Genomic DNA, 27,885 nt, shown 5'->3' with positions numbered 1-27,885 from the left:
CATTGGGTTTTCTGATGAAGGTTGCTGTTGGCACCAGTTGCTCAGCTGAATTCTTGGATATTTCGCCACCCAATATGTTAGCACTCTTGTGATTGGCTGCCTAATTTATGCTCAAACTCTTTTGATTGACCTCCCAATTTATGTTGGTCTCCTGTAACTGGGCACTTAAATGATGTAATGAACCTTGTAATTGGTCAATCTAAATTGTGTTAGGAATCTAGTGATTGGTCACCTAAATTATGATAGGATCTTATGAATGGTCACCTAAATTATGTTAGGAGCCTTGCAATTGTACACCTGAATTATGTTAGAATTTGTGCGACTAACCACCCAAATTATGGTTGTAATCTTGTGATTGTCCACCCAAACTTTAGCAAGCCAGTGAATTTTGCCAGGATGTTTTAGTTAACAGTCACTGTTTATGAAAGAAAAAAATCCCTGGATCTCTGATCCAATAGTGCAGGCCTATTGATTGAGTTATCACAATCAAGTAGATGACTGGAACATATTGTTATGACCACGGCAGATGTTATTTGCGAAGCAGGCCAAATCCCAGAGGGAAACTTGACTCACTGAATATAACTCTCTTTTTTTGTATCCTGGAACAAGAAGACCAAGAAGCAACCTACTAATCCCAGTAGCATAGAATTCCAGTCACAATTTTGGGATTTTAAATTAAGTTGAAAAGATTTATTAACACGAGGAAAATAAAACTTAAGCACACAAGATTAGAACTACACAGTAAAAAGATTTACAAAACATCCCTCACAAAAATAATTAATAATAATCTTTATTAGTGTCACAAGTAGGCTTACATTAACACTGCAATGAATGTACTGTGGGGGAAAAAAGACTAAGTCAGAACTCACAAGTAAACACCTTCATGACAACACTTCCTTATAGATTTTTAATTCTTAAAATTTCAGTCATGTTACCCAAGACAAAACCACTGCCACTATAGTGTAGGTGTACCACACAACTTCCCACTCACTCCCACTCTGCTGTGGAAATCCGAGAATATTCAGAAACAAGCCTGCTTTTTGCAACAAAGACTCTTCTGGCTTACCTGGATGGCTGATTCAAACTTTGTACCTTCTCCCTGCACAGAGCTGTTTCCCAGGAGATCTTTTCCAGACAGCCAACCCAGCTCAGCCCAAGATATTTCCTTAAATACCCTTTCATCTTTGATTCCCTTGTCATTGGCACCTCTTTGAGCTTAACATTTCCAAAATATAAAAAAAGTTCATGTTTTCCATTGCCTCCCCTTTTGGGTCAAATAACCTTTAATAACCTTTCCTTGTTTACTTATGAAACCATTGCAAGCTGTAAAAGTCTTTTACTCCTGATTGAAAGTTAACAACTAAAAAGCCAAGTCCTTATCCATCTCCAAATGTAAACTTCTAAACTCAACCTATTTACTCATAAATCTACTCCACCATAGCTTCTAATTACAAATGCATGTTTTTAATACCTCTATCACTTTTATTTCCACACTCTCCCAGACAAGTTGTCTCCATTAACCTTACCACAACTTAATTAAATTACTTACACGCGCACATGGCCTTCTTTATAGAATAACACAATATTACCATAACATATTAAAAAGAAATCCATCCTCCTAATGACACGCAGCTCCAATCAGGTTCACTGTGATGCCTCTGTAGTTAGTAATCTGCTGAAATTCATGTCCAGGTTTATGTGTCAAAAATGGTTGTTCAGTTAAGGAACTGGAGGGCTGCTGGTTTATTGTGGAAGTATGTCCCAACACCAGGCAACAAGGAGCACTGCAAACTAGCAAATTACCCCATTTAGTCTCACACTCATCCTGTTTCTCAGGGCTTGAGATTTCACAGAATAGAATTCTTACAGTGCAGAAGGAGGCCATTTGGCTCATCGAGTGTGCACCGACCCTCTGAAAGAGCACTCTACCTAGGCTGACCCCCCACCTAATCTGCACATCCCTGGACACCAAGGGGCAATTAAGTATGGCCAATCCACCTAAATTGCACATCTTTGGTCTGTGGACCAGGCGGAAATGGGAGGACGAACTGGGGACAGAAGCAGGGTGGGGACTCTGGAGCGAAGCACTGAGCAGGGCCAACTCCACCTCCTTCTGTGCAAGGCTCAGCCTCATGCAGTTCAAAGTGGTGCACAGAGCGCACCTGACCAGAACCCGAATGAGCAAGTTCTTCCCGGAGGTGGAGGATAAATGTGAATGGTGCCAGAGGGACCCGGCCAACCACACCCACATGTTTTGGGCATGCCCCAAACTTGCTGGGTTCTGGACAGCCTTCTCTGAGGCAATGTTCAAGGTTGTGGGGGTGAGAGTGAAGCCATGCCCAATAGTAGCTATCTTCGGGGTATCAGAGCAGCCAGAGCTACACATGGGAAAGAGGGCCGACGCCCTCGCTTTCACTTCCCTAATCACCCGCCGGAGAATCCTGCTCGGCTGGCGATCAGCAGCACCACCCACAGCTGCAGACTGGCTAGCTGACCTTTCGGAATTTCTCTACTTGGAGAAATAAAATGCGCCATCTGAGGGTCGGAGGAAGGCTTCCTTACTGCATGGGGGCAACTTGTTGGCCTGTTCCAGAACCTGTTTGAGGCAAACAACAGCCAGTAGAGGGGGAACCGCAAGGATTAGAGAGGGGGGAAAAAAAAACAAATGACAAGGAGTAATGCCTGGGCTGCACAACCCAGGGGGGAGGGAGGGGGAAAGGGAGCAAAGAGTCTGAGACGGACAAACAGGGACAACACAGGTGAGGGGTGGGGAAGATGGGGAACCCGCCCCTTCCCCCCAGCTCCCACCCATCCACAAAAACAAACACAGCTAAAGCCGACAAAGAGAGAAGAGAAGGGAGGGAGTGAGGAGAAGGGGGAGACCCCCTCCCCACCGGTATCGACGAGGGAGGATAGCAAGGGTGGTGGGCGGGGAGGGGTTGGGGAAAGGGGGGCTGGCAGCTGAATGCGGGGGGGGGGGGGGGAGGACACGCCGAACTAGATGGCAGCAATCTGTAAATAAAGTAAAGTAAGATAAAAGCTTTTTTTGCGTTATAGTGTACAATAAATAAACACGAATGTCAATGTACATAATATTGAAAATGCCATAAAAAGATTTTTTTTAAAAAAATCCTTGGCCTGTGGGATCATACTGGAGCACCTGGAGGAAACACACACAGACACGGGGAGAACATGCAAACTCCACGCAGACAGTCATCGAGGCCGAAATCGAACCCAGATCCTTTGCGCTGTGAGGCAGCAGTGCTAACCACTGTGCTGCCCTTTGAAGTGTGACTGCACTCAACATTTCTTCAGATAAATATTTCTATATTGTGAAAGATCACTTCTGATGTTATTCTTTGGGCGGGCAGAGTGCGTTGTTATCAAAATAGGTGACGAATAAGCAGCATTAAAAAGAGCTTAGATGTGCCGGGTAACAACTAAATCCACATCAAGGTGAAAGGGATGTGTGAGGGATATCGTCATGAAGACGATGCTGAGGCCATATGACTTGGGTAGACATTACAGTATAAATACATTTACTTTCGATATATTTGAGAGAAAACTAGCCCTTTTGTCGACACACTTCAATTGGAAGTTTCAAGTAGATTTGGTAGTTCCCGGATAAGGCTCTTGTTGGGTAGCGGGTAATTTTACTTATAAATTGATTCAACAGTCCTACAAAACAATTGGCTTCCAAGGTATTTTACTTGTTGGTTTTCGTAGGAATTAGAATGAGAACGATCACCAAATCTCATAATTGTTACAGTGAAGAAGGATGCCATTTGGTCCATCGTGTCTGCCCTGGCTTTCCAAACGAGTGTCATGACTTAGTTCCTTTCTCCTGCCTTTTCCCCGTACATTGTTTCTATTCGCGTAAACAGAGAAAAAAATGCCAGCTCCAGCCATTGCCACAGTAACATTCTGGTCCAGAATTTACCAGATTTACCGAATCCAATTTTAAAGTTACCAAGGTGCCATTTGAACTCCTGACCTCCAGGTTTTAAGTTCAGCACTATAACCATTACACTACCATACCCATTGGGTCTGAATTTGTGCCGGAAATTCAGTGGAATTCTAGTGAGCACACGTGCAGTTAACCGTGGAAATTAGGAGATGCCCTACCCCTCCATTATCTGTGCAACAGCAGAGAAAGGCTTGCCCATTCTAGTGTAAGTACCCTTTTGACGCCATGAAAGGCCTTAATTACTGCCAAACTTCTCTGAAGCTGAAAATTGACTCCTACACGTGTCATTCGTTTAGCTTTTAATTATTGTTGGAGATTTTAAAATATTTAAATTTGTTTTTCTTTCTGTCTCTATTTTCTCTCCTTTAATCCAATCATACTTTACCTCACATTTTGCTTTCTGTACATGATTTGATTCTGAATTAATTATTCTAACTGCCACTTCTTGGTTCAGATTGTGCTGTTCTGGAACAAGAAGGCTTCTCATGCATATTATCAAAGCTTTGCCTTGGCCACGTTGTCAATTGAAGCAATCGAGCTATATTGGGAAGTGTTGAGGAAGGCAACTTGCAGAGAAAAAGCTCGTAGTCAAAGTTTCTCAGCTAAAGTCTGTCTGTTAAAGGAACTGACTTTTCCAGCTTTGTAACTAAACCTCAGACAGCAAGCGAGAACTAAAACGTGAAGAATTAACCATTAACTTACTCTCCTGGATTTCAGCCAGTCAGAAATCCATTCTTTGAATTTATGACATCCCAGTTACAGAACGATGTGAGGATAGACTTGGACGGCAGTAGCCCCCGCTCCCCCCGTACCTGCACAGTAGTGCTGAGAGCAGATGGAAATACCCTAGGGGGCAGCGAAGGTGAGTGGGAGAGGGTGGTGCAGATATTCACCAGAGGCTAAATTATCCTTTTCCCATTGGCATGGACTGCCCTCCACCCCCCCCCCCCCGACCCCCCTCACTTCTGGGACACGAGCTTGAAGCCAGTCCATACCGATATATTATTGCTCATCCCTAATTGCCCTTTAGAATGTGACAGTCAGCCAGCTTCTTGAATACAGCTGAGTTCCTTGCTAGGCTATCCCAGAGGGAATTAAGAGTCAACAACATTGCTGTGGGTCTGGAGTCAGAGATAGACAAGACTAGGTGAGCTCGGCAGATTGCCTGCCCTAAAGGTCATTACTGAACCAGTGAGTATAGTTTCATATCCACTATTACTGAGACTAACTTTCAATTCCAGATATAGTTTAAATTCTACCATCAGCCATTATGGGATTTGAACCCTGGTCCAAAAAGAATTACTCTGGGCCGTTTGATTACGAGTCAGTGACATTTATACCACATCACCATCTCTCCTTATGGAGGTGGTATACTCTCTCTCGGCTGGGGCTCAGGCTCCCTTGGTATTAAGAGTGCCTTGAGATTGAAACCATCCTAGGTGCAAGTTTGAGGAACATTCTCAGATCAGAGTAAAGGGAGCTTCATTCTGCAAGTATGCATGATATGGTTTTGGTTTTGCCATTAGACTAATAATCTAGAGATCTAGGGAGCATGATAGCACAGTGGTTAGCACTGTTGCTTCACAGTGCCAGGGTCCCAGGTTCGATTCCCGGCTTGGGTCACTGTTTGCGGAGTCTGCGCATTCTCCCCGTGGCTGCATGGGTTTCCTCCGGGTGCGCCGGTTTCCTCGCACAAGTCCCGAATTGGACATTCTGAATTCTCCCTCTGTGTACCTGAACAGGCGCCGGAATGTGGCGACTAGGGGATTTTCACAGTAACTTCATTTCAGTGTTAATGTGAGTCTACTTGTGACAATAAAGATTATTATTATAATACTCAGGGGACCCGGGTTCGAATTCCACCATTGCAGATAGTGAAATTTAAAACTATCTGGAATGGAAACTGACTGTGAAAACCATTGTCAAACGTTGTAAAAACCCATGTGTCCTTTGGGGAAGGAAATCTGCCATCCTTTCCTGGTCTGGCCTACATGTGACACACAGCAATGTGATTGACTTAAATGCCCTCTGAAATGGGCTAGCAAACCATTCAGTTCAAGGGCAATTAGGGATGGGCAATAAACACTGGCTCGGCCAGCGACACTCCCATCCCCAGAACAAATAAAACAAAACATTGGCATGATGGGTGGCAATGGGTTTGATGAGGTGGGGAGGGGGCTGCTTTGGGGCTAAATCTAGGCCATGAACTCTGAAAAATGTGATGTCAACCCCAGTCACTCTCACACTTCAGATGGGCATGAACAGACTCTCATGAGCCAAAACCCAATTGGAACTGGGACAGAGACTCACACCAGAAGGAGGCGGTTGACTGGGTTTGTTGGTGATTATTTTGGCAAAAGCACTAAGCCTGTCAAGCCTTGTGAGGTTTCTGCACAAAAGGAGAGGAAGGAGAATCGACCAACGTCACCCTTTGAATCAATCTAAGCACCGTTTGATTAATTTTATTTTTCAGTGTCGTTGCACATTTTCAGATGTTTCCATCTGTTTACATCCCTGTGACACATTTGGGTTTGACCAGTGGAGGATTCCACTCATTGTTTTTTTTTTAATTTCCAAAGGGGCTTTTAACAGCAGGTCTTGAATGCTGTCTTTTAACTACAACCCTTTGGCTATGTTCAGGCTCGCTTTTGACTCTCCTTTAGCCTAGAGTTACTACAGCTGCATGCCAAGCAAGCCAAAGCCAAATGCCTTTCTGTGAATTTGTCAGTTTGGAATCATATGTTAAAACGTACATGAACACACAAGAAAGAAAATTAAGCTGCTAATTCGCCATGTAAGATACTTTCTTTCCATACGTGTAGTTTTTTTAACAATCCAGTTCTGCAGTAATAAAGTTTTTTTTTATTTAGCTAGTTCAGTTAATTACGTACAAAGCATATTCAGTCAATTTTATTTTCTTTGTTATGAGATTAGTCTGATTTTTTGAATAAGCTACATTAAGAAAAACTTCAACGTTGTACTTAAAAATATTATTTAGTTTCAAAGAAAACACAACTTTTATTTTGGTTTGTCTGTACAGTTTATCTGTTGCCAGTGTTGCTTTAAAGTATCCCTTATCTTTCCCTCTATACAGTGAGCTTGGCCACTAACAGGCTAATAGGTGCAGTGGCAGGGACCATTCTGGCTCTGGGGGTGATATTTGGAGGAACAGGGTGGGGAATAGAGTAAGCATCCTTCTCGGTCTCAGAGTTTGGTATTGGTGCCAGTGTGTGAGGTACATGTATGCACCCGAGGTCTTTCTGTGTGTCGTCTTATTGGCTTTGTGTCAGTGTGGTTGACTGTATTTCTGCGTCATGTGATTGACTGTGTACATGTCCTGTGATTTGCTCATGTAGTGTTGAAACCCTCTCCTTTCTGGGACATGTGGGGCATGAGAGAGAATCTAATTGGGGGAAAGGTTATAAACAAAAAGCAGAAATGTGAAAAAGTATTCCATAAGTCTTTTGGTTCTGCTTTAAAATGGTGATTGACCTAACAAGTTTCCTAGCAACCAGTTCTGGCCCTTCACTGAAGCCTGTTTGACAAGGCCTTGAATGATCAATTCTCATTAGAAAAACATGCAGTGAGGATTTAGTCGAGTAACTAGCTCCAGTGAGGCATTGGAATACCAATAGGGTTGATACATAGAGACCGACCCAAAATTAATCGGCAATTATCCAGACTTCCTACAAGCCACCTGGGCAGCATTTATATGGAGAAATTGGACAGTCTGAGGGCGTGGAGCAACCCTTTTTAAAAACCTGGCTTTAAATCCAATTCTCCTCTCATCATGATCATGACAGCACAAGACCACAATGCAATAAATGCACGGTGACGAAGATTCAGTGGCACTGACCATGAAAGGTGCCTTCTCATTTGCCGCTTAAGAAAAAAAAACCAAATATTTAGAAAGCCGCCACTGGATGGCAGAAAATAAAATAAAGGTGAGGAAATTGCAGAGTGAGGAATCAGTGATGAGACCAGTGCAGTGTTAATTTGTTGATTCAATTTTATTTGAACTAGATTCCTTACCTTTGACAGTGAGGTGAAAGGCAGGAGATCACAAATTAGGGTATCAGGCTAATCAAAGATGCCACAAATGAAGCACTTCCCCCAGCCCCACAGTGGCTCATTTTCTATTGAAATGGCCAGATTTCCCCCCGCCCTCCCTGGGGTGCAGCACCTTGCCAACTCAGTCCCAAACACTGCTCCTGTTTGAAACTCCTGGACCGCAACGCACTACAGAACCGTCATGGCGGCCGTGTTTGCAATTTTAGGTTTGTTGCAAACAGTACTCGTTCCAGTTAGTTTAGTTACCCAGGATAGATTATGACACTGGACCCAGGGCACTTATGTGGAAGTGCGACCCCATCTTTATCTGAAGAACTGTTCCTCCGACTCTGCAGGCATCATGCCAGCAAATCAGCACTAGAGGCATTTGCCTGCCATTGGCCTGTTTGAAAATGACTGCGTGTCATCCAACAATATTATGATATGCATGCTTCAGGCTTTAACTCTATTAACAAATGTTCTCTGACGTTTTGGATTGAATTAATTTATCCACATGCAATTGTGGACTAACACTTAAAACATACTACTTAGTTAGTTGGGTTGAAAAAACCATCTTTGGTACAAACCTGCTCATACACGTAGTTAGTGCATGTTAAATCCTCAACAAGGAACACATCTCTAAGAAACATACGTAAAAAGTAGCAGGAGGAGGCCATTTGGCCCTATGAGCCTGCCTGCCATTCATTATGATCATGGTTGAATGAAAATTAAGTATTGTCCAAATTTGTTGAAGTGTCCAATTGAAGTATACAGAGATCACACTCTTTCTTCACATCCTTTTCCCCAATCTCCCTCTTTCTCCTTGGCCTTCTTGTCCCCTCTTCTTCTCGCTCTAAATCTCCCAGGCAGAGAGTAGCAATGGAGGGATGCTTTTCTAATTGGAGGGCTGTGACCAGTGGTGTTCCACAGGGATCAGTGCTGGGACCTTTGCTCTTTGTAGTATATATAAATGATTTGGAGGAAAATGTAAATGGTCTGATTAGTAAGTTTGCAGACGACACAAAGGTTGGTGGAATTGCGGATAGCGATGAGGACTGTCGGAGGATACAGCAGGATTTAGATTGTCTGGAGACTTGGGCGGAGAGATGGCAGATGGAGTTTAATCCGGACAAATGTGAGGTAATGCATTTTGGAAGGTCTAATGCAGGTAGGGAATATACAGTGAATGGTAGAACCCTCAAGAGCATTGAAAGTCAAAGAGATCTAGGAGTACAGGTCCACAGGTCATTGAAAGGGGCAACACAGGTGGAGAAGGTAGTCAAGAAGGCATACGGCATGCTTGCCTTCATTGGCCGGGGCATTGAGTATAAGAATTGGCAAGTCATGTTGCAGCTGTATAGAACCTTAGTTCGGCCACACTTGGAGTATAGTGTTCAATTCTGGTCGCCACACTACCAGAAGGATGTGGAGGCTTTAGAGAGGGTGCAGAAGAGATTTACCAGAATGTTGCCTGGTATGGAGGGCATTAGCTATGAGGAGCGATTGAATAAACTCGGTTTGTTCTCACTGGAACGAAGGAGGTTGAGGGGAGACCTGATAGAGGTATATAAAATTATGAGGGGCATAGACAGAGTGGATAGTCAGAGGCTTTTCCCCAGGGTAGAGGGGTCAATTACTAGGGGGCATAGGTTTAAGGTGAGAGGGGCAAGGTTTAGAGTAGATGTACGAGGCAAGTTTTTTACGCAGAGGGTAGCGGGTGCCTGGAACTCGCTACCGGAGGAGGTAGTGGAAGCAGGGACGATAGGGACATTTAAGGGGCATCTTGACAAATATATGAATAGGATGGGAATAGAAGGATACGGACCCAGGAAGTGTAGAAGATTGTAGTTTAGTCGGGCAGCATGGTCGGCACGGGCTTGGAGGGCCGAAGGGCCTGTTCCTGTGCTGTACATTTCTTTGTTCTTTGTTCCCCATCTCTCGTCTCCATCTTCCATTCCCTCACTTCCATTCTCTCTCTCTCTCTCTCTCTCTGTCCCTCTCTCTCTGTCTCTTCCTCTCTCCGTGTCTCACTCCCACTCTCTCTCTTCTATCCCTGTAGAAAATTCCGGAACTGACTCGGCATCACATTTCCACAGTTGTGCAGTTGTCATTGAGAGCCTTAGCTAAAAAACGGGTTTTATCTAAGGAATCCTTTTCACAGATCTAATCATCCAACCTTGTCTTCTTTTAAGATGTAGAGTAGGACCTTGGCGGTTTCATTTACTTAATGATTTGTTTTTTGCATGATGTAGTGTTTTAACATTGAAGTGATAAAAGTTTTGTTATTCGATCATTTTTATTAGCATGAACTAAAAATTGTATTCCCTCAAGTGTGACCTCGGTGATTGGTTCTGATGCTGTTTCTTCCCATGATCCTTTGTCACAGGTCCTAGTGCAACCAATCTTATAATAGGGTCCATCGCAGGCGCCATCCTGGTGGCTGCTATTGTCCTTGGGGGGACAGGATGGGGCTTTAAGTAAGCAATGTCGCATGTCTTATCTTCAATAGCTGTGGCACTACACTCTGCTTACAACACCAAGTTTTGAGGTCCTGCTACAAGATCTAACAAAAATAATAATTCTGGCTGAAAGATCGACTATTAATCTGAAGGGACAGCGCTGAAAAATTTGCTGTCTTTTTTTTCTTCCGTTTCTCTCTGTGGCAAAAAAAATCCCAGGTAACGGAGAAACGTTCTTTTTCCATCAATCGGTCTGCAGCAGAACCACAGACAGTTTGGACTGGCCTAGCTCAAAGCTTGAAGTGCATGTTTTATAAAGTATATATATATATATCTTTAATTTGTGTCATTATCTGATATCCCTCAGTGATTTGCAAGACTGGTACATGTGCAAAGTGGTTTTGATGCACTGATCAATTGTTGGTTGTGGGAAGGAGTCCAGGTTGATTTCATTGGGATTCATCATGATCCTTCTAGGATCTAAATGGGCATCTAAATAAGAGGTACTTGGAATCCAGGAAACTGGATAAACCATTTGTTTCTTTGTTTTGAATGCTTCAGTTGGCGTGCTATTTATTTAGCAGCCAGGCGACATCCTCCCTGCCTGCCTGGGACAAGTTCTTCCAACTGTTCCACTGGCAGCATCTTCCTGCCCCGCTGATGGTGTACCCCCATCATGGGTTTCCCAGTGACGTGGGGAAATCCCATTGATGGCGGCGGGACCAGACGATCCCGCTGCCAGCCAATGGCGGGCCGCCTCACGCCCCGGGGAGGCCAGAGAATCTTACCCCTAGGCTATGGGGACGTATTGTCGCACTGTTGTTTCAGTATTCCACTCCTTGAGGAAGTCGACATGAGGCCGGATGAGAAAAAAAGATGGTAACTTGTGGGTCTCGTGTAAGCATCAGGCGAGATCTTCGGCTGTTCACATCGGCGGGATGTTCCGGTCCCGCTGGGGGCACACCCGTCGCCATGGGTTTCCCAAAGGCATCGGGTGGATTCAGTTGGATATCCCATTGACACGCTGGCAGTGAACAATGGGCCGTCTCCTGCTGCCAAGAAACACACAGCGGGGTGGCCAGAGAATCTCACCCAACATTTTATTTTCCCTAGAAGACATACTCCCCATGATTATATTTCTAAAACTCTTTGCCATTTGTCATAATACTTTTAAATTATTGTTCAGTAGAGATTAGTGAAGAGGCCTCAATGATTCCATCATGTCAATTTTAGAATTCAGCAAAGAAGGACGAACGGATTTATTAAGAAAGGGAACGTACAGTATGAAAGGAAGCTTGCAGGGAACATAAAGACTGATACCAAGGACGGGATTCTCCCCTAACCGGCAGAGCGGGCCGTACCGGCGCTGAGGAGTGGCGTGAACAGTCCGGCGTCAGGCCGCCCGGAAGTTGCGGAATCTCCGCACCTTCAGGGGCTAGACCGGCGGCGGTGGGGTTGGCACCGCGCCAACCGGCGCCGAATGGCCTCCACCAGCCGGTGCGAGTTGCCGCATGTGCGGGAGCGCCAGCTTGTGCTGGGGTCATGCGCAGGGGGGTTCCTCTCCGCGCCGGCCATGGCGGACCATTACAACGGCCGGCGCGGAGGTAAAGAGTGCCCCACGGCACAGACCTGCCCGCAGATCGGTGGGCCCGGATCGTGGGCCAGGCCACCGTGAGCCAGGCCACCATGCCCCCCCCCCCGCCCCAAAGGGGCCAGATCACCCCCGTGCCCCCCCCAAGGACTCCGCAGGCCGCCCGCAGAGCCAGGTCCCGCTGGTATGGACCTGGTGTAATATACGCCGGCTGGACCCGCCGAAAACGGGCAGCCACTCGGCCCATTGCGTGCCGGAGAATCGCGGGGGGGGGGGGGGGGGGAGGGCGCTGCTAACGAGCCCCGACCGACGCAGCTCGATTCCCGCCCCCGCCAAAAAAACGGCGGCGGGGCGGGATTCACGCGTCTCCCGGCGATTCTCCGGCCTGGCCGGGGGTCGGAGAATCCCACCCCATGTGTTTCTATCGATATGTAAAGAGAAATGTAGGTCCCCTACAGACAGAAACAGGGGAATGCATAAAACAGAGCAGACAGCGCAGAAGGAGGCCATTCGGGCCATCGAGTCTGCACCGACCCACTTAAGCCCTCACTTTCACCCTATCCCCGTAACCCAATAACCCCTCCTAACCTTTTTGGTCACTAAAGGCAATTTATCATGGCCAATCCACCTAACCTGCACGTCACTGGACTGTGGGAGGAAACCGGAGCACCCGGAGGAAACCCACGCAGACACGGGGAGAACATGCAGACTCCGCACAGACAGTGACCATTGGGGAATCAAACCTGGCACCCTGTTGCTGTGAAGCCACAGTGCTATCCACTTGTGCTATCGTGCTGCATACCGTGCATAATAAGGGACAAAGAAATGGCTGAGCAATTGAATACATACTTTGGTTCTGTCTTCACAAAAGAGGAAACAAATCACATACCAGAAATGTTGGAGAATGAAAGGTTTAGTGAGAGGGAAAAACTGAGGGAAATAAACATTAGTAGAGAAATGGTGCTGGGAAAATTGATGGGATTGAAGGTGGATGAATCCCCAGGGCCTGAGAATCTGCATCCCAGAGTGCTTAAGGAGGTGGCTCTGGAAATAGTGGATGCATTGGTGGTCATCTTCTGGGATTCTATAGACTCTGCAACTGTCCCTGCAGAGTGGAGGGTAGCTCACGTCACTCCAATATTCAAAAAGGGAGGAAGAGAGAAAGCAGGGAATTATAGACCAGTAAGCCTAACATTGGTCGTGGGGAAAATGCTTGAATCCATTATCAAGGACTTTATAGCGGAACATTTAGAAAGCAGTGGCAGGATCAGTCAGAGTCAGCATGGATTTATGAAGGGGAAATCATGCTTGACAAATCTGTTGGATTTCTTTGAAGATGTAACCAGTACAGTGGACAAGGGGGAGCCAGTCGATGTGGTATATTTGGATTTTCAGAAAGCGTTTGACAAGTCCCGCATAAGAGATAATTGTGCAAAATTAAAGCGCATGGGATTGGGGGAAATGTATTGAGGTGGATAGAAAACTGGTTGTCAGAGAGGAAACAAAGAGGAGGGATTAATGGGTCCTTTTCAAATTGGCAGGCAGTAACTAGTGGGGTACAACAGGGATCGGTGCTGGGACGCTAGCTATTCACAATATATATTAATGATTTGGATGAGGGAACAAAATGCAACATCTCAAAGTTTGCAGATTATACCAAGTTGGGTGGGAAGGTGAACTGTGATGAAGATGCAGGATCCTACAGCATAACCTGGACAGGTTGGGCGAGTGGGCAAATCAATGGCAGATGCAGTATAATTTGGATAAGTGTGAAGTTATTCACTTTGGAAGCAAAAACAGGAAGGCAGTTTACTACCTGAATGGTTGTAAATTGGGAGAGGGGAGTGTGCAGCGGGACCTGGGTGTCCATGTGCACCATTCGCTAAAGGTAAGCATGCAGGTGCAGCAGGCGGTAAAGAAGGCTAATGGTATGTTGGCCTTCATTGCGAGAGGTTTCGAGTATAGAAGCAGGGATGTATTGCTGCAATTATACAGGGCCTTGGTGAGGCCACACCTGGAGTATTGTGTGCAGTTTTGGTCTCCTTCTCTGAGGAAAGATGATCTTGCTCTCGAGGGAGTGCAGCGAAGGTTTACCAGACTGATTCCAGGGATGGCGGGACTGTCATATGAGGAGAGACTGACTAGGTTGGGATTGTTCTCGCTGGAGTTCAGAAGAATGAGGGGGGATCTCATAGGTACTTATAAAACTTTAACGGGACTAGACAGGGTAGATGCAGGGAAAATGTTACCAATGATGGATTTGTCCAGAACCAGGGGTCACAGTCTGAGGATTCAGGGTAAACCATTTCGGACAGATATAAGGAGACATTTCTTCACCCAAAGAGTGGTGAGCCTGTGGAATTCATTACCACAGGAAGTAGTTGATGCTAGAACATTGAATATATTCAAGAGGCAGCTAGATATAGCACTTGGGGAGAATGGGATCAAAGATTATGCTGAGAAAGCAGGATTAGGCTATTGAATTGGATGATCAGCCATGATCGTGATGAATGACGGAGCAGGCTCGAAAGGCCAAAAGCCTCCTCTTGCTCCTACCTTCTAGTATGTATGCATCTGCTTGGCTACCTGCAGCATTCTCTTCCCAGATGGTGCAGAAGCTATACTAGTGGACCCGGGGGGGGGGGGGGGGATTTTAAAGAATAAGAGGAATACTTCAACCTCTAAAGGAGCTTGTGGATTGCAAATGCATTTTGTTTAAAAATAGACTCCCTCAGCTAGGGGAAGGGAGCCATTAGCTTAGATATTTAGAGTGTGGTACAGACTAACCCCCAACAGCATGTGTTTAATCCCCTTACCTGTTGAGGTAGTTCATGGGGGCTGACAATGCTATCATTTCCATAAGCCATGATTAACAAAACTCTGTCAACAAGGATACTACCTGCCGAGAGAGAAGCTAGGTGAAGTATAGCTGGGAACTGTTTATAGGGTAGTCATCTATCTTTCTTTTAAGGGTACTGGGGAGGTATGGATAAATGGGAGGCTAAAATGTTTACTATATAATTAGTGTTATTGACACTAAAACGCAGCAGTTTTGCAGATGGAACTGCTTACAAATATGGTCAGGAGCATAATTCAGAGCTTAGAATTTCCAATGCTTCTCCTTCGACTGGCTGCAGTACATGTAGTTTTTATTCTGTATTGTCTTTAACCTGCTCCTACTTTGTCTTTTAGAACTCGTTGCAAAATTAATGGTCTGCGATCTTTGTTGTGTAACTTGTATATCGGTTTCTCGCAGTATTCCAAGGTTAGGCAGGTAGCTATCTATCTTATCATCATGGTCAGTGTCTGAGAGTAAGGCAAACTGATTCTTCTCCCTGGAACCAATCATGCACCAAACTCCAGTTACTCATCACGTTTGTCCTCGGCCACCTCACGTTGATTATCCAACAGCTCAAATTTAGAATTTCCTTCCATGACTTCCCCCATCCCTGTCTCTGTAATCTTCTTCAGACACCTGCCTTCCAAACTCTCCATACCACGCTCTCACACTTTTTTCCTTCCTTTCACTCCACAACTAATGGTCCTGAGAATGCCACCCGGAAGTCTTTTTATTCCATTCATTTATGGGATGGGGATGGGCATCGCTGGTTATGCCAGCATTTATTGCCCATCCCTAGATGGTGATTTAAAAAAAAAAAAATTTAGGTTTTAATTTAATTATTTTTTCCAATTAAGGGGCAATTTAGCGTGGCCAATCCACCTACCCAGCACACCTTTTGAGTTGTGGGGAGGAAACCCATGCAAACACGGGGAGAATGTGCAAACTCCACACGGACAGTGACCCAGGGCCGGGATTCGAACCCGGGTCCTCAGCGCTGTAGGCAGCAGTGCTAACCACTGTGCCACCGTGCTGCCCGCAGAAGGTGATTTTGAGCTGCCTTCTTGAACTGTGGCAGTTCATGTGGTGTAGGTATAACCACAGTGCCGTTAGGAAGGCAGTTCCAGAATATTGACACAGGTACAGTGAAGGGAGAGCGATACAGCTCCATGTCAAGATGGAGTGTGTCTTGGAGGGGAATTTGCAAGTGGCGATATTCCCATGTGCCTGCTGCCCTTGGCCTTCTAGGTGGTAGAGGTCCTGGAGTTGGAAAGCGCTATCAGTCCGAGGACTGTGATAATTGAATTCCAACAGCCATAACTATCTGTCTCTGTGCCAGGTAGGAATCCAACTAGTGGAGAGTTTTGCCCCCTGATTCCCGTTTTTTTCCAGTTTTAGTAAAACTCCTCAATGTCACACTTGGTTAAATGCTGCCTTGGTGTCCAGGGCAGTCACTCTCACCTCACTTTGGCAACTTGCCAAAGTGTATCTTGTAGATGGTGCACACCTTTCAGCTTTACAGTTGCTATTCAGCTCTGGGCAGAGGTCAATAGGTTGCCGGTCCATGCCTGTGCACAGGTGCAGTGTGGTATGTTTGGCCACACTCTCACCTCTGGGTCTGATATCCCACTTGTAATCAAATGTCTGTTTTAGCCTAATGCTTCAGTCCTGCAATGAAAGAGTGCCGTAGTCTTACTGCTGTTATCATTCACCTGAGGAAGGAGCAGCGCTCCGAAAGCTAGTGACATCGAAACAAACCTGTTGGACTTTAACCTGGTGTTGTAAGACTTCGTACTGTGCTCACCCCAGTCCAACGCCGGCATCTCCACATCATGGTTATCTTTTGGATGTAGTGTTCAAGCGGCAGAGAGAGTTGTCCTGGCAAATATTGTCCCCTTGACTAATTTTGTAAATTGACTGCTGTCTGGGCCTACTTAACAACACTTCCAAAGCCAATCCAATGGCAATAAAGTAATTTGTGGCGAATGTGAAAGGCTTTGTAAAAACCTTTCTCAATTCCTTTTCAATCTGCGAGTGGTATTGGGTTTTTCATTTCTGGCATGACTCGTAGGCAGAGTCAAGCAAGCATTCTCAAGGTTATCTGGAGTTCAACATGCCTAATTGAAAGGTCAGATACTGTGGACGTTGGAGATCTGAAATGAAAGCAGAAATCAGTCGAAATACTCAGCAGAGTATGACAAGATCTATGGGCCTTGGAAGAACAACTCGGGTGTCACTCAGTCTCTTTTGCCTTACACCCTATTATGGGCCTTCCTTTTCTTCTCATCCACTCAAAACCTGTTGCATTTCTAACCTTTTCCTGTTGTGCTGAAAGGTCACTGACCCTGAAGTGTTAACTCTGTTTCTCTAACAGACGCTGCCAGACCTGTTGCTCATTTCCAGCGTTTTCTGTTTATTGCAACATGTCTAACCTCTGATCTAAAAAGGACTCAATGTCTGCCTCCCAGAAGTCTTTGTTTTCATTATTCATGGGATGTGGCAAGCCAGCATTTTTTGCCCATCCCTAGTTGCCCACAAGAAGGTGGTGGCCGGCTACCTTCCTTACCCACTGCAGTCCGTGTGGTCTAGGTATGCCCACAGTGCTGTTAGGAAAGGTGTTCCAGGATTTTGACCCAGCGGCAATTAAGGAATATCCAAGTTAGGATGATGTGCGACTTGGTAGGGCACCAGCTGATGGTGACGTTCTCATGCATCTGCTGTCCTTGTCCATCTTCATAGAATCCGTAGATTCCCCACAGTGCAGAAGGAGGCTATTTGGCCCATCGAGTCTGCACTGACCTTCTGAACGAGCACTCTTTCTGGGCCAACACCCCACTCTATCCTCGTAACGCTGACTAACCTGAACATCTCTGGACACTAACAGGCAATTTTAGCATGGCCAATCCACCGAACCTGCATATCCTTGGAATGTGGGGGGAAACCGGAGCACCCGGAGGAAACCCATGCAGACGCAGGGAGAACGTGCAAACTCCACACAGACAGTCACCAAAGGCCAGAATTGAACCCAGATCCCTGGTGCATTGAAGCAGCAGTGCTAACCACTGTGCCACCGTGGCACCCACATCCAAGTGGTAGAGGGTGTGTGTTTGGATGGTTCTGCTGAAGGAGCCTTGGCGAGTTGCTGCAGTGAATCTTGTAGATGGTATCCACTTCTGCCTCCATGTGTAGGTGTCAATCAAAAGGGCTGCTATGTCTTGGATGGTGGCGAACTTCTTGAATATTGTGAGAGCTGCAAGCATTCAGCCAAGTGGACAATATTCCATCACACTCCTGGCATGCATTTTGGAGGTGGTGGACAGGTTTTCGGGAATCAGGCGGTGACTTACTTGCCTCAGAAATCCCGGTCTCTGACCATCCACAGTATTTTTATGGCTGATCCCATTCAGTTTCTGGTCAATGGTAACCCACCAGGATGTTGATCGTGGGAGATTCAGCGATGGTAATGCCATTGAATGCCAAATGGAGAAGGTTAGATTCTCTCTTGTTGGAGAAGGTCATTGCCTGGCACTTGCATGGCATTAGTGTTTACCCATGTCCACGTCTTGTTACATGCTCTCATGGACTGCTTCACTATTCAAGGAGTTGCAAATGGAACTAAACACTGCAATCATCAATGAACATCCCCACTTTTGACTTTGTAATGGAGGGAATGAGGTAGCTGAAGATGGCTGGGCCTTGGACATTATCCCGAGGAACTCCTGCAGCAATGTCCGAGGACTGTGATAATTGACTTCCAACAGCCATAACTACCTGTCTCTGTGCCAGGTAGGAATCCAACTAGTGGAGAGTTTTCCCCCCTGATTCCCGTTTATTCCAGTTTTAGTAAAACTCCTCAATGTCACACTTGGTTAAATGCTGCCTTGATGTCCAGGGCAGTCACTCTCACCTCACATTTGGTGTTCATCTCTTTAATGCACATTTGGACCAAGGCTGTAATGATTTCTGGAGCTGAGTGGCCCTGGCAGAACTCAGACTGAGCATCTGTGAGGAGGTTATTGTTGATGAGTGCTGCTTGTAGCACCGTGAACAACACCTTCCATCACTTAGCTGATGTTTGCGATTGAACTGATGGGAAGCTAATTGGCTGGATTGGATTTGACCTACATTTTACTGATTAGGCCTCTAATTTTGCTTTCTTAGAGCAAATATTCCTTCCTCCCCCATCGCCAAGAATTGCCTTTCTTATTCTTGGTTGCTGTTAGCTTTAAAGTTGCACTGTCGTTCTGAGGCACAATATGTCCTTGATGTGAGGAAGAGAAGCCTAACAGATGGTGTCTCAATAGCCCATGAGGAATTTTGGCCAAAGTCACCGCTATCTCTGATGCAGTACTTCCACACACTCGAGGATTCCCGTATCCTCACTTCTTGATGGGCTGAAACAGAGTTGTGTCACTGCTTACACATTAACCTGCACGCAACATCTGGATCGGCGAATCGTCCTCCTAGAACGGAAGGTTTCCCACATTTCCTGGAAGATATTGGCTACGTCAAGGTAGTTGCTGGTCTCCTATCTTCCATAATTGATATGAGCTCATCTAAAACTCTGATGCCTGTAACTCTCACCGAGTCCCATTCACCCATTACCCCTGCCCTCACTACATTGGATCCCAGTCAGACGGGTCCTCAATTTTAAAATTCTATTTCTTGATTTCAAACCCCTCCAAAACCATGACTTTCCTGATCTTTACAATCCCTTCCAGCCCCAGGATCTTATGAGGCCTCTGCACCCCTACAGTTCTGGCATCTTGCACATCCTGATTTTCATTGACCCATTGTGGACAGCCATGTCTGAGGCAACCTCAGCCCAAAACTCTTCAATTCTCTTCCGAAACCTTTTTGCCTCTCTACCTTTCCCTTCTAGATTTAAGATGCTCCACCACAAAGCTCTTGGTCCTAATCTCTCCTCGTGCTCAGTGTCAATCTTTTCTGATTGGCCAACGAGCCTGTGAACTGTCTTGAAATTATATGTTATGGGGTGTATAAGTGCAAGTTATTGTTGCCATGACAACTGCTATGCAAGATGCTCATAAAGCAAATGAGATTGCACCCAGTCACTGTCCCATAGGAGTGTCCATGACCCAGGAAGTGGCCATGTTTCTGCATCCCATGATTCCTGCACGGTCTCAATCAGTGTCCCAGTTGATAGCATTTCATTGGAATGTGCAAGTAGCAAAGTAAAACTTTCAGGCAGGAGTGGATCTTTGGTCTATCTGTGCACATCATTCCCTTGGTGCATTGCTGTTAACATTGAATCCAATTTGTTGACCAGAATCTGAAAGGTTCCTGCTTTAAATCTATTGAGGTCTCTTGTCCCATATTTTGCTGTCCTGAGCTTTGGTAAAAATCTGTCCCTAGCGGAACCTAACATCAAAAAAGCCGGGGAGAAAATTTGGAGAGTAGCTGTAAACCTGAATGCAAGGCCTCGGGCCTTCCAGTTGTTGCTTCATGGGATGTCCCAATGTCTAGGAGATTTGTGGCTCAAGCATTAGAGATACCTATTGCTGCCTTCCTAGCTGTGTCTCTGTGGTTAACACTCTCAGCTCTGAGTCTGAAGATTGTAGGTTCAAACCCTCCACTCGTGACTTGAGTACAGAGTTTAGGTTGATGGTCACAGTGCAATACTCGAGGGGTGCTGCACTGTCGAAGGTGTTGTCTGTCCGAGGTACAATTAAACTAAAGCCCTGCCCTGTCCATTTTTCTAGGTAGATATAAAAGATCTCATGGCAATATTTCAGGGATGAGAAAGTGAGTTCACTGATATCGCTAAGATTTATCCCAGAACCAAAATAATTGAGAAAACAAATAACCTGGTCATTATCACTTTGTTGTTTGTGGGACCTTGCCGCGCATAAATTGGCTGCAACATTTCTTATATTGGAAGAGTGATAACACTTCCAAAGTACTTCTAGAGCACATTGGGAATTCTTCAGGGTGTCAAAGGCACTGTACGAATTTTTCTTCCTTTACTCTTCAGTGTGACAGCAATGTGCCTCCACCTGGTGCAGAGATCCTAGAGTGACATACAGGAAGTGGAGCGCCTGGTAAAATTGGTCTTCATCACCGCCCCACTTCCCACCTTTTCCTGAACTTTGTGCTTGCTGTTTCCGGAAGGCAAAGGTCAGGAAAACTAGCCATGTTGTCACCTTCTGGGGCAGCCCCTCGGGATCGAGCACGATTAGCTTCCACTTCGATTTGACGCGGCAGATTGTGCTCGAAGGGCCAGGTAAATTGATTGTTTGGAGGTTTGTGCATCATCCCCCCCGCCCTCACCTCTGGGCATTCCCAGCGAAGTCTCTCACTGCGTTTGGTGCCTTCTCAAATGAGCCCTCTCCATTTTGGTCCTCATTGTCTAAGTGACTGTTCACCATCAATGCGCGGAGTGCAAAAGAATTAACAAGCATCAGCCTGGACGTCTCACAGAAGACGATTAGCCTGATGCATAGTTTGGTAATGGCAATCAACAGTTGGCGTTGTCGTTTGAGGTCCCTCCATGAGGTGAGATTGGCCTTGTAAGATTGGCTCCATATCTTGTATCAACTATGCAGTGAGGTTTGGCAATGCTATTGTATGTTTCAGATATTGAGCACAGTTGTCATTCTCGTTCTGTCTGGCATCATGGGCATCCATACCAAGTTGCGGAATCACCATTCACAAGTGTGTTGGGGTGGGGGGCGGGGGGTGGGGGGGGGTTAAACCTCGTGATGGGAAGAAAAGTAGATAACCAGATATTTAATGTCACGCTACAAATATTACTGTACCCAGACTGACCAACTCTCATTGAATGTATTACTGAAGGCTTCATCACATCCTGTTGAGGTCCCCGGTCTCTCTCCATTGATCTCACCAACACATCTCCATGGACATCATTTACCTTATGGCAATTCAAAAGCAAACCACCTTTTGACTGTATTGGATAATTAATAACTGTCAAACAGCCATCCACCTCCCACCCTCGACTCCTATTTGTTTTGTTATTCATGATAAACAAAAGCATTCAAAGAAAATATAAAGGAGGCGCACAGTTTTTCCCCACAACACTTGTCTCCCAGAAGGGTTTCCAACCCTCCAGGGTTGGCCTGGAATTGAAGAAGAATCTCCAGAACACTACTATGTGTGACCCTGGTGAAAAACCATGGGCATTAAAAAAGATCTTTCGATTTTCTTTGAACATTTTCTCTTTATCAGATATAAAAATATTGAAAATGGGGAAATTAAGGCATCAAGCGATGGTTAATGAGTCTTTTTGCTTTCCGATTGGCGTAGGATGGCCGCACGTCACAAGGGTAGATGTGTTGGATGACGAATGGCTGGAGGAAGGGGGTGGGGGGCACGAGTCATGTGATGAAACCTCCAGGAATGCTTGTGATCAGAGTTGGCAACCCCGTCTTCAGGATTGTTCACAGCAGTGCCCTTCTGTTCTGGAGCGGCGAGGGCAATCCTAGAGATTGTTTCACCTCACACCTTGCCTTTTTAGTGGTGAGCTTTAACCACTTCAAGAAAAGGAATGCGTAATAATTAAGCTGGGGAATTGTATTCTAACTCCGCATGGTTCATGACCTCTGGTATATTCTTCGTGTCAGCGCGCACTCCTCAAGATCACTGGTTTCTTCTAGGTTTTCTTTGCATGCCATTTCTAACGGTAATGGGCATGTTTTTTGGAAGGAAAAGATTACACAATAGGTTGGGATGCCTTAGCATGAGACCTTGCATATATGCCCCACATAAAGCCAGACTTTGGGGAGGTTGGAGCACATCCCTATATCCATTGCTTTGTGATGTCTTGCTGTTTTTTTCCCTCCGTAAAAGAACAAGCTTTATCTCCTCCTGCTCCTCCTCTCCCATCTTCTCCTCCTCTACCACCACCTCCTTCCTGGGAGAATGGACAGCCGGTACCAGCAGAGCCGATTACATTCCGAGGGGTGGGAGGGAGGAGCAGGAAGCTCTTGCCCAGTATTCCCAGGAACCCCTTAAGCGTGCAAAGGTCACGGCTCTGTCCATTTTCCAGGGGTGTAACAGTAGGTGTGATGTGTAAGTGTGACCAGTAGCCCTTTAATGCTGCTCAGCTGTGCTTAATTATACAGGCATCCCTCAGTCTAAAGCTTGATTCGAGACAGAACTAAGGATTGAGTGGTGTGTAGCGGCACTTCCACAGCCAGCAATGGCCGTACCATTTGTCAAAACGGAACGTGAAAATTTAAACTGGGAGAGAGGGAAGAAGGGAAACCGAATGTCATTGGCACAAGCAAAAACCAACCCGTTAGTATTCAGAGTTGCCGCGGCAGAGAAGGGCGGGAGTTCATGTCCTTCTGAGCTGCCCAGTTTGTCCACAGTAAGAAGTCTTACAACACCAGGTTAAAGTCCAACAGGTTTATTTGGAATCATGAGCTTTCGGAGTGTAGCTCCTTCATCAGTTTGTCCATGGTATTGTGGGAGACACCGAGGGCTGTTCCTTCCCCCTCACCCCCACCTCCTCCCACGCAACCCAGAGGGAGGATGGGAAAATTAGATACTCGCCCCACCCTCCTCCCTTCCAGCCACCAACATCTGGGGGGCTGGGGCAACTGATGAGTTCACCGTGCTAGGTGAACTGCACCATGGCCCAGAAAGGGGTCATTCATATCGCTTTTAATTGGATCGGAGGTCCATTGTGCCTCTAGTTGCCACCCAGTGACATTCCTTTCCCCCTTCTGTGATCTGCAGCCATCGCAGGAATGATCGCCGCATCCTAGGGAGCTTTAGAGCGGGGGTATGACTGTACCGTGAAGGCAGCATGTCAGAAACGCAGGCTCCTTTGTGCCGTTACTAATGTTCTTCTCTTTTCCCTCCTCCTTCCCCTTCCCCCATTGTGTCTCCTGTGCCCCTCCCCTTCCCCCTCCTTTCCACTGCACGTTGCAAGAAATGTCAAGAAGAGAAGATACGATCCCAATCAGGCTGGCGCTATTTGAAGAGGGGTCCGGCACCGCCTCATCAGCTCTGTCCCTGCGGATTCTGGGTACAATTGCTTAGCATAAACTCTCTTGGAAGAACCACAGGGAGGGCAGAGCCCTACTTCCTGACACCGTGTTAACTCAAGATCTACGCTCCACTCTGCAGTGAGAGAGAGCTGGAGTATTTTACTGACGAGAGAGAGAGTGAGAAAGGCTACCCTTCACCCCCTCAACTCTCTATCCCCTTTGCTCAAGCCCCCATCTCCCCTGCCTCCGCTCCACAACCCCCGAGGACGATGCAGAGACTTATTGGGGAGGGGGGTGGGCTCCAAGTACACCCAAGACAACCTCGAACCAGAGAAAAAAGAGAGTTTGATTCTCGCCATGTGGACAGTCGGCCGCGGCACAGAGGAGGCACGTGACTGAGATTGAAGACTACTTGCTGCACATGAGTTACTTTTATGTTCACTTTGCGTTCCTGAAGCAGACGCTACTCTCCCACAGCATGCCATTCTCTTCCTAAAGGTACCTGCATGGCAATTTAAAAAAGAAACACACACAAAAACCCAATTGAAGGAAATATCGCAGCATCGATCGGCAGATGTCTTAACAGGACTGTTTCTATTTCCTCGGGAGCTTAAACGGTCAATCCTCATCCAATCTCAGGTCCATCCACTCAGCATTTCTTTCTTTCTTTGTCTGCTTTGAACTGCCAGAGTTTTTTTTTCTAATTTGTAACCGAGGCAGCGACAGAACACGTGTAAAATATAGTATATATGGATGTAAAAAAAATAACGGGGGACTGACTGTAAAAGGAAAACTACAAATTGGAAACTTTTTTTCTTTCTTCCACCATGTTCTATTCATCGGTGTTGATGTGTAATGGGCGTTTTAAGGCAACCAGGTGAACATTCGAGGTGAATATCAGAAACGTGATTCAGGATTTCATTGCCCCGCGTGTTCCCCCTCAAAGGATATGCAGAGTAATTTAAATCTCCATTCAGTTTGGCGGGACTGTAATATCCCACGAAGGAGTTTGGGGGGGGGGGGGGCGGGGGAGGCTGTAAAATCCTGGCCATAGGAAACCTAAGGCTCAGGAGACAGCCATTTGACCCATTGTGTCTGTGAGGATCAAGAAAGAGGTATTGTGCCAATTCACTTTCCAGCTCTTGGCCCACACTCCTACAGTTCACCACACACTTCAAGTGAATAAGTATTTTTTTCAAATGCGATGTGGATTTCTGCCTTTGCCACCCGTTCAAGCAGAGAGTTCCAAAACTCGATGCCCTCTAGGTGAATAAACTTCTCACCCTCCCCGACCTGAACTCCCTTATCTCATGGCCAAGGCCTCAGCACTTTGACCAGTGGCTGACGTATTACCCCTGACTAACATGGGCCCCATTGAAGGCTGGAATGCCTCCCTCTTCCCCCATGACATTGCACTGTAAAAATAACATGATTGGCATAGTTTGAAGAGAGAATCTGTTGCCACTGGGAGACCGAGAGAATTAGTATTGATGCTCGCTGATGAATGCCCGCCAAGCCAGCTTGCGACTCCTGTACCAATCCACCTCAGCTTTACTCTCACGCTTCTTCAAAAGAAAATCCAGGAACCAAAATCTTGTTTATTGGGTAGAGAAATTTGTAGCCCGTGCTTGTGCAATCTTGGGGACATGTTTTCCAGAGAGCGGAGAAGAAAACTATCAGCATTCCCCACCCCCAATCACCCCCAAAGAGACATGAACTGTGATTGTAGACTGGTGAACTTACTGTACTATCATTGGCAGTGAAGGAACGGTGTTATATTTCCGGGATAGTGAGTGACTGGAGGGAAGCATGCAGGTGGTGGTGTTCCCATGTATCTGTTGCCTTTGTCATTCTAGGTGGTAGAGGTTGCAGGTTTCGGAGGTGCTATCAAAAGATCCTTGGCAAGTTGCTGTAGTGCACATCTTGTTGAAATGACAGAATGCAGCTAGGGTGTCAGTGGAGGGAGTAATGATAACACAACCCACTGAATTAAAATAGCTTAAACATTTACTGGTGTGGGAATCAAGGGGATTGGGGAATATGATGAATAAAGGAATCCATCAATGAGGGCCTGCTGGAGCAATGACAGTGTCATCCATTCCCAGTGGGATATTCTTACTATCATTGTCCAGTTGCAATGAACCCTCCACACTGACCAGCCCCAGACTGTCCTCCATCCTCAGACTGTCCCCCATCCCCAGACTGTCCCCCAACCACAGACTATCCCCCAACCACAGACTGTCCCCCAACCACAGACTGTCCCCCAACCACAGACTGTCCCCCAACCACAGACCGTCTCCACACCCAGACTGTCGCCACTCCCAGACTGCTCCCCATCCCCAGACCATTCCCATTCCCAGACTGTCACCCTCCTCAGACGGTCCCTGTCCCAAGAAGGTCTCCGTCCCTGGAGAGTTCTCCCCTCCCTAGACATTCTGCATCCTCAAGCACTCTCCGTCCCCATGCAGTCTTTATGCCCAGGCAGTCCTTGCTGATGATGTCAGGCAGCTTTAGCCTCCACATCCCCAACACCCTCTGCAATGTAAAGTATTCCCAATTTAATTTTCCAGTGTAGTTCCACCCACCAGAATGATGACATTCCTGCAAGGATGCTCATTCTAGCTGGTGTTTCTGACATGGCCACCTCTGTCAGCCCCACCCCCATTGGCCATCTGACACAATATCACACCTTCCCACACCAATTGGAAAGAGAGTGGCCCCTTGAAGACCTTATTTCTCTAAAGAAGCATCCAAATCAGACAGCTTGTTCTTCGCCACCACCACCATTTTATGGCCGATAAAAGTGTTTTTTACTTTGTAATGTCCAGCGCCCATCTCGGAGATTAATCTTCAATTCCTGGAGGGATGCTAATCCTATCCATGGATTGGTAACCTCAAGAAGATGGGTTCCCTCAGCCTGTGACTTCCACTGAGGTCAATGGCAATGGTATCTGGACCACAGCACCTGAATAGACACCTGCCTTGCCCAGTACACCTGCTCTATAGCTGCTGCTTCAGTACTGTATATAACATTAGCCATTCTAGAGAACACAAAACCTTGGCTACAGCTGGGATGCTGCATGTAGCAATGTAACCAGGGCTTGGATCATTCATTGAGAAGCTCAATATTAAATTCAGCAGGAATATGCTAATAGGTGCATGGGGAACAAAAACAAAAGGAAGAAAAGATTAACAATTACATTTTTATTTACTATGCAAAGATGTGTATTGCACACAGCTATCCACAAAAAGAATCACGGTATGAACTGCTAAATACTTGAAGATCATGATGAAAATGATTTTTTATATGCTCATTTCTGTTCTTGAAAGTTTTACTTACTAATGAAATGCCATGAATGGAATGACTAATTAGTTCTTTAGTAATATGTCAGCACCAGGTGTATTTTCATTAAAGGTCACCAGACTAAAAGAAAAACTATTGGGCTGATTTATATTTAATATCATTATTCATCATGCAATGGGAGCATTGTAACTTATGACTCGAAGATACGCAGGGATGCAGTAAGCCTCGACTGCTTTCCAAATCCATCGTCACCTGTGGATTTTGAGAACAACGGAAGAGTATCCATGGGCTACGTATCTCACTCTTTGGCAAATTGATAAAGTGCAAGGTCAAGTTTTCCTTTCTCTCCTCACATATTCTAATTCACTCCAATTAGATAACTCCTCGCCAAGAAAAAGCTTTCCAAAATTTCACTGCACATTCTCAACAGTCTCAGAAGCAATGCATGTGCAACATTGGGCATTTCGTAAGTGATCTCTGGGACTCCAAAGTGGTCAATGTCTTGTATGGTGTTGCTGTGGTAAATGGGGAGTAACTGTTCCCTCTGACTGGTAATAAAGGGACACGGGATGAAGATGATTGGCAAAAGAACAGATGGGTTGAGGAGAAATGTTTAACTATGCATTTGCTGTGATTTGGAAAGCACTGTCCAAGAGGATGGTGGATGCTGGGACTGGGATGGTCTGGATCTGCCGAGAAT

General features: G+C 46.0%; 1 protein-coding gene across 4 annotated transcripts in view; it reads left to right on the top strand.

Moving 5' to 3' along the window:
- The window catches only part of LOC140395135 (disintegrin and metalloproteinase domain-containing protein 23-like), a 256,264-nt gene extending 228,947 nt beyond the window's left edge, over positions 1-27,317 (top strand). For 2 of the 4 annotated variants that reach the window (XM_072482631.1, XM_072482605.1), the window contains 2 exons: positions 10,404-10,494; positions 23,824-27,317. In XM_072482631.1, coding sequence (XP_072338732.1) covers positions 10,404-10,494; positions 23,824-23,872 — 140 coding nt within the window. In that variant the 3' untranslated portion in view covers positions 23,873-27,317. Of the gene's footprint in view, positions 1-7,061; positions 7,153-10,403; positions 10,495-23,823 lie in introns of all 4 variants that reach the window. The other 2 variants (XM_072482614.1, XM_072482622.1) reach the window with 2 other exon arrangements.
- The last annotated feature ends 568 nt before the right edge of the window (positions 27,318-27,885 follow it).

Source organism: Scyliorhinus torazame, chromosome 2 (genome assembly GCF_047496885.1).
Source record: "Scyliorhinus torazame isolate Kashiwa2021f chromosome 2, sScyTor2.1, whole genome shotgun sequence".
Classification (NCBI taxonomy): domain Eukaryota; kingdom Metazoa; phylum Chordata; class Chondrichthyes; order Carcharhiniformes; family Scyliorhinidae; genus Scyliorhinus; species Scyliorhinus torazame.
Note: the sequence above shows the minus strand (reverse complement) of the source record. Positions and strands in the feature narration are given on the sequence as shown.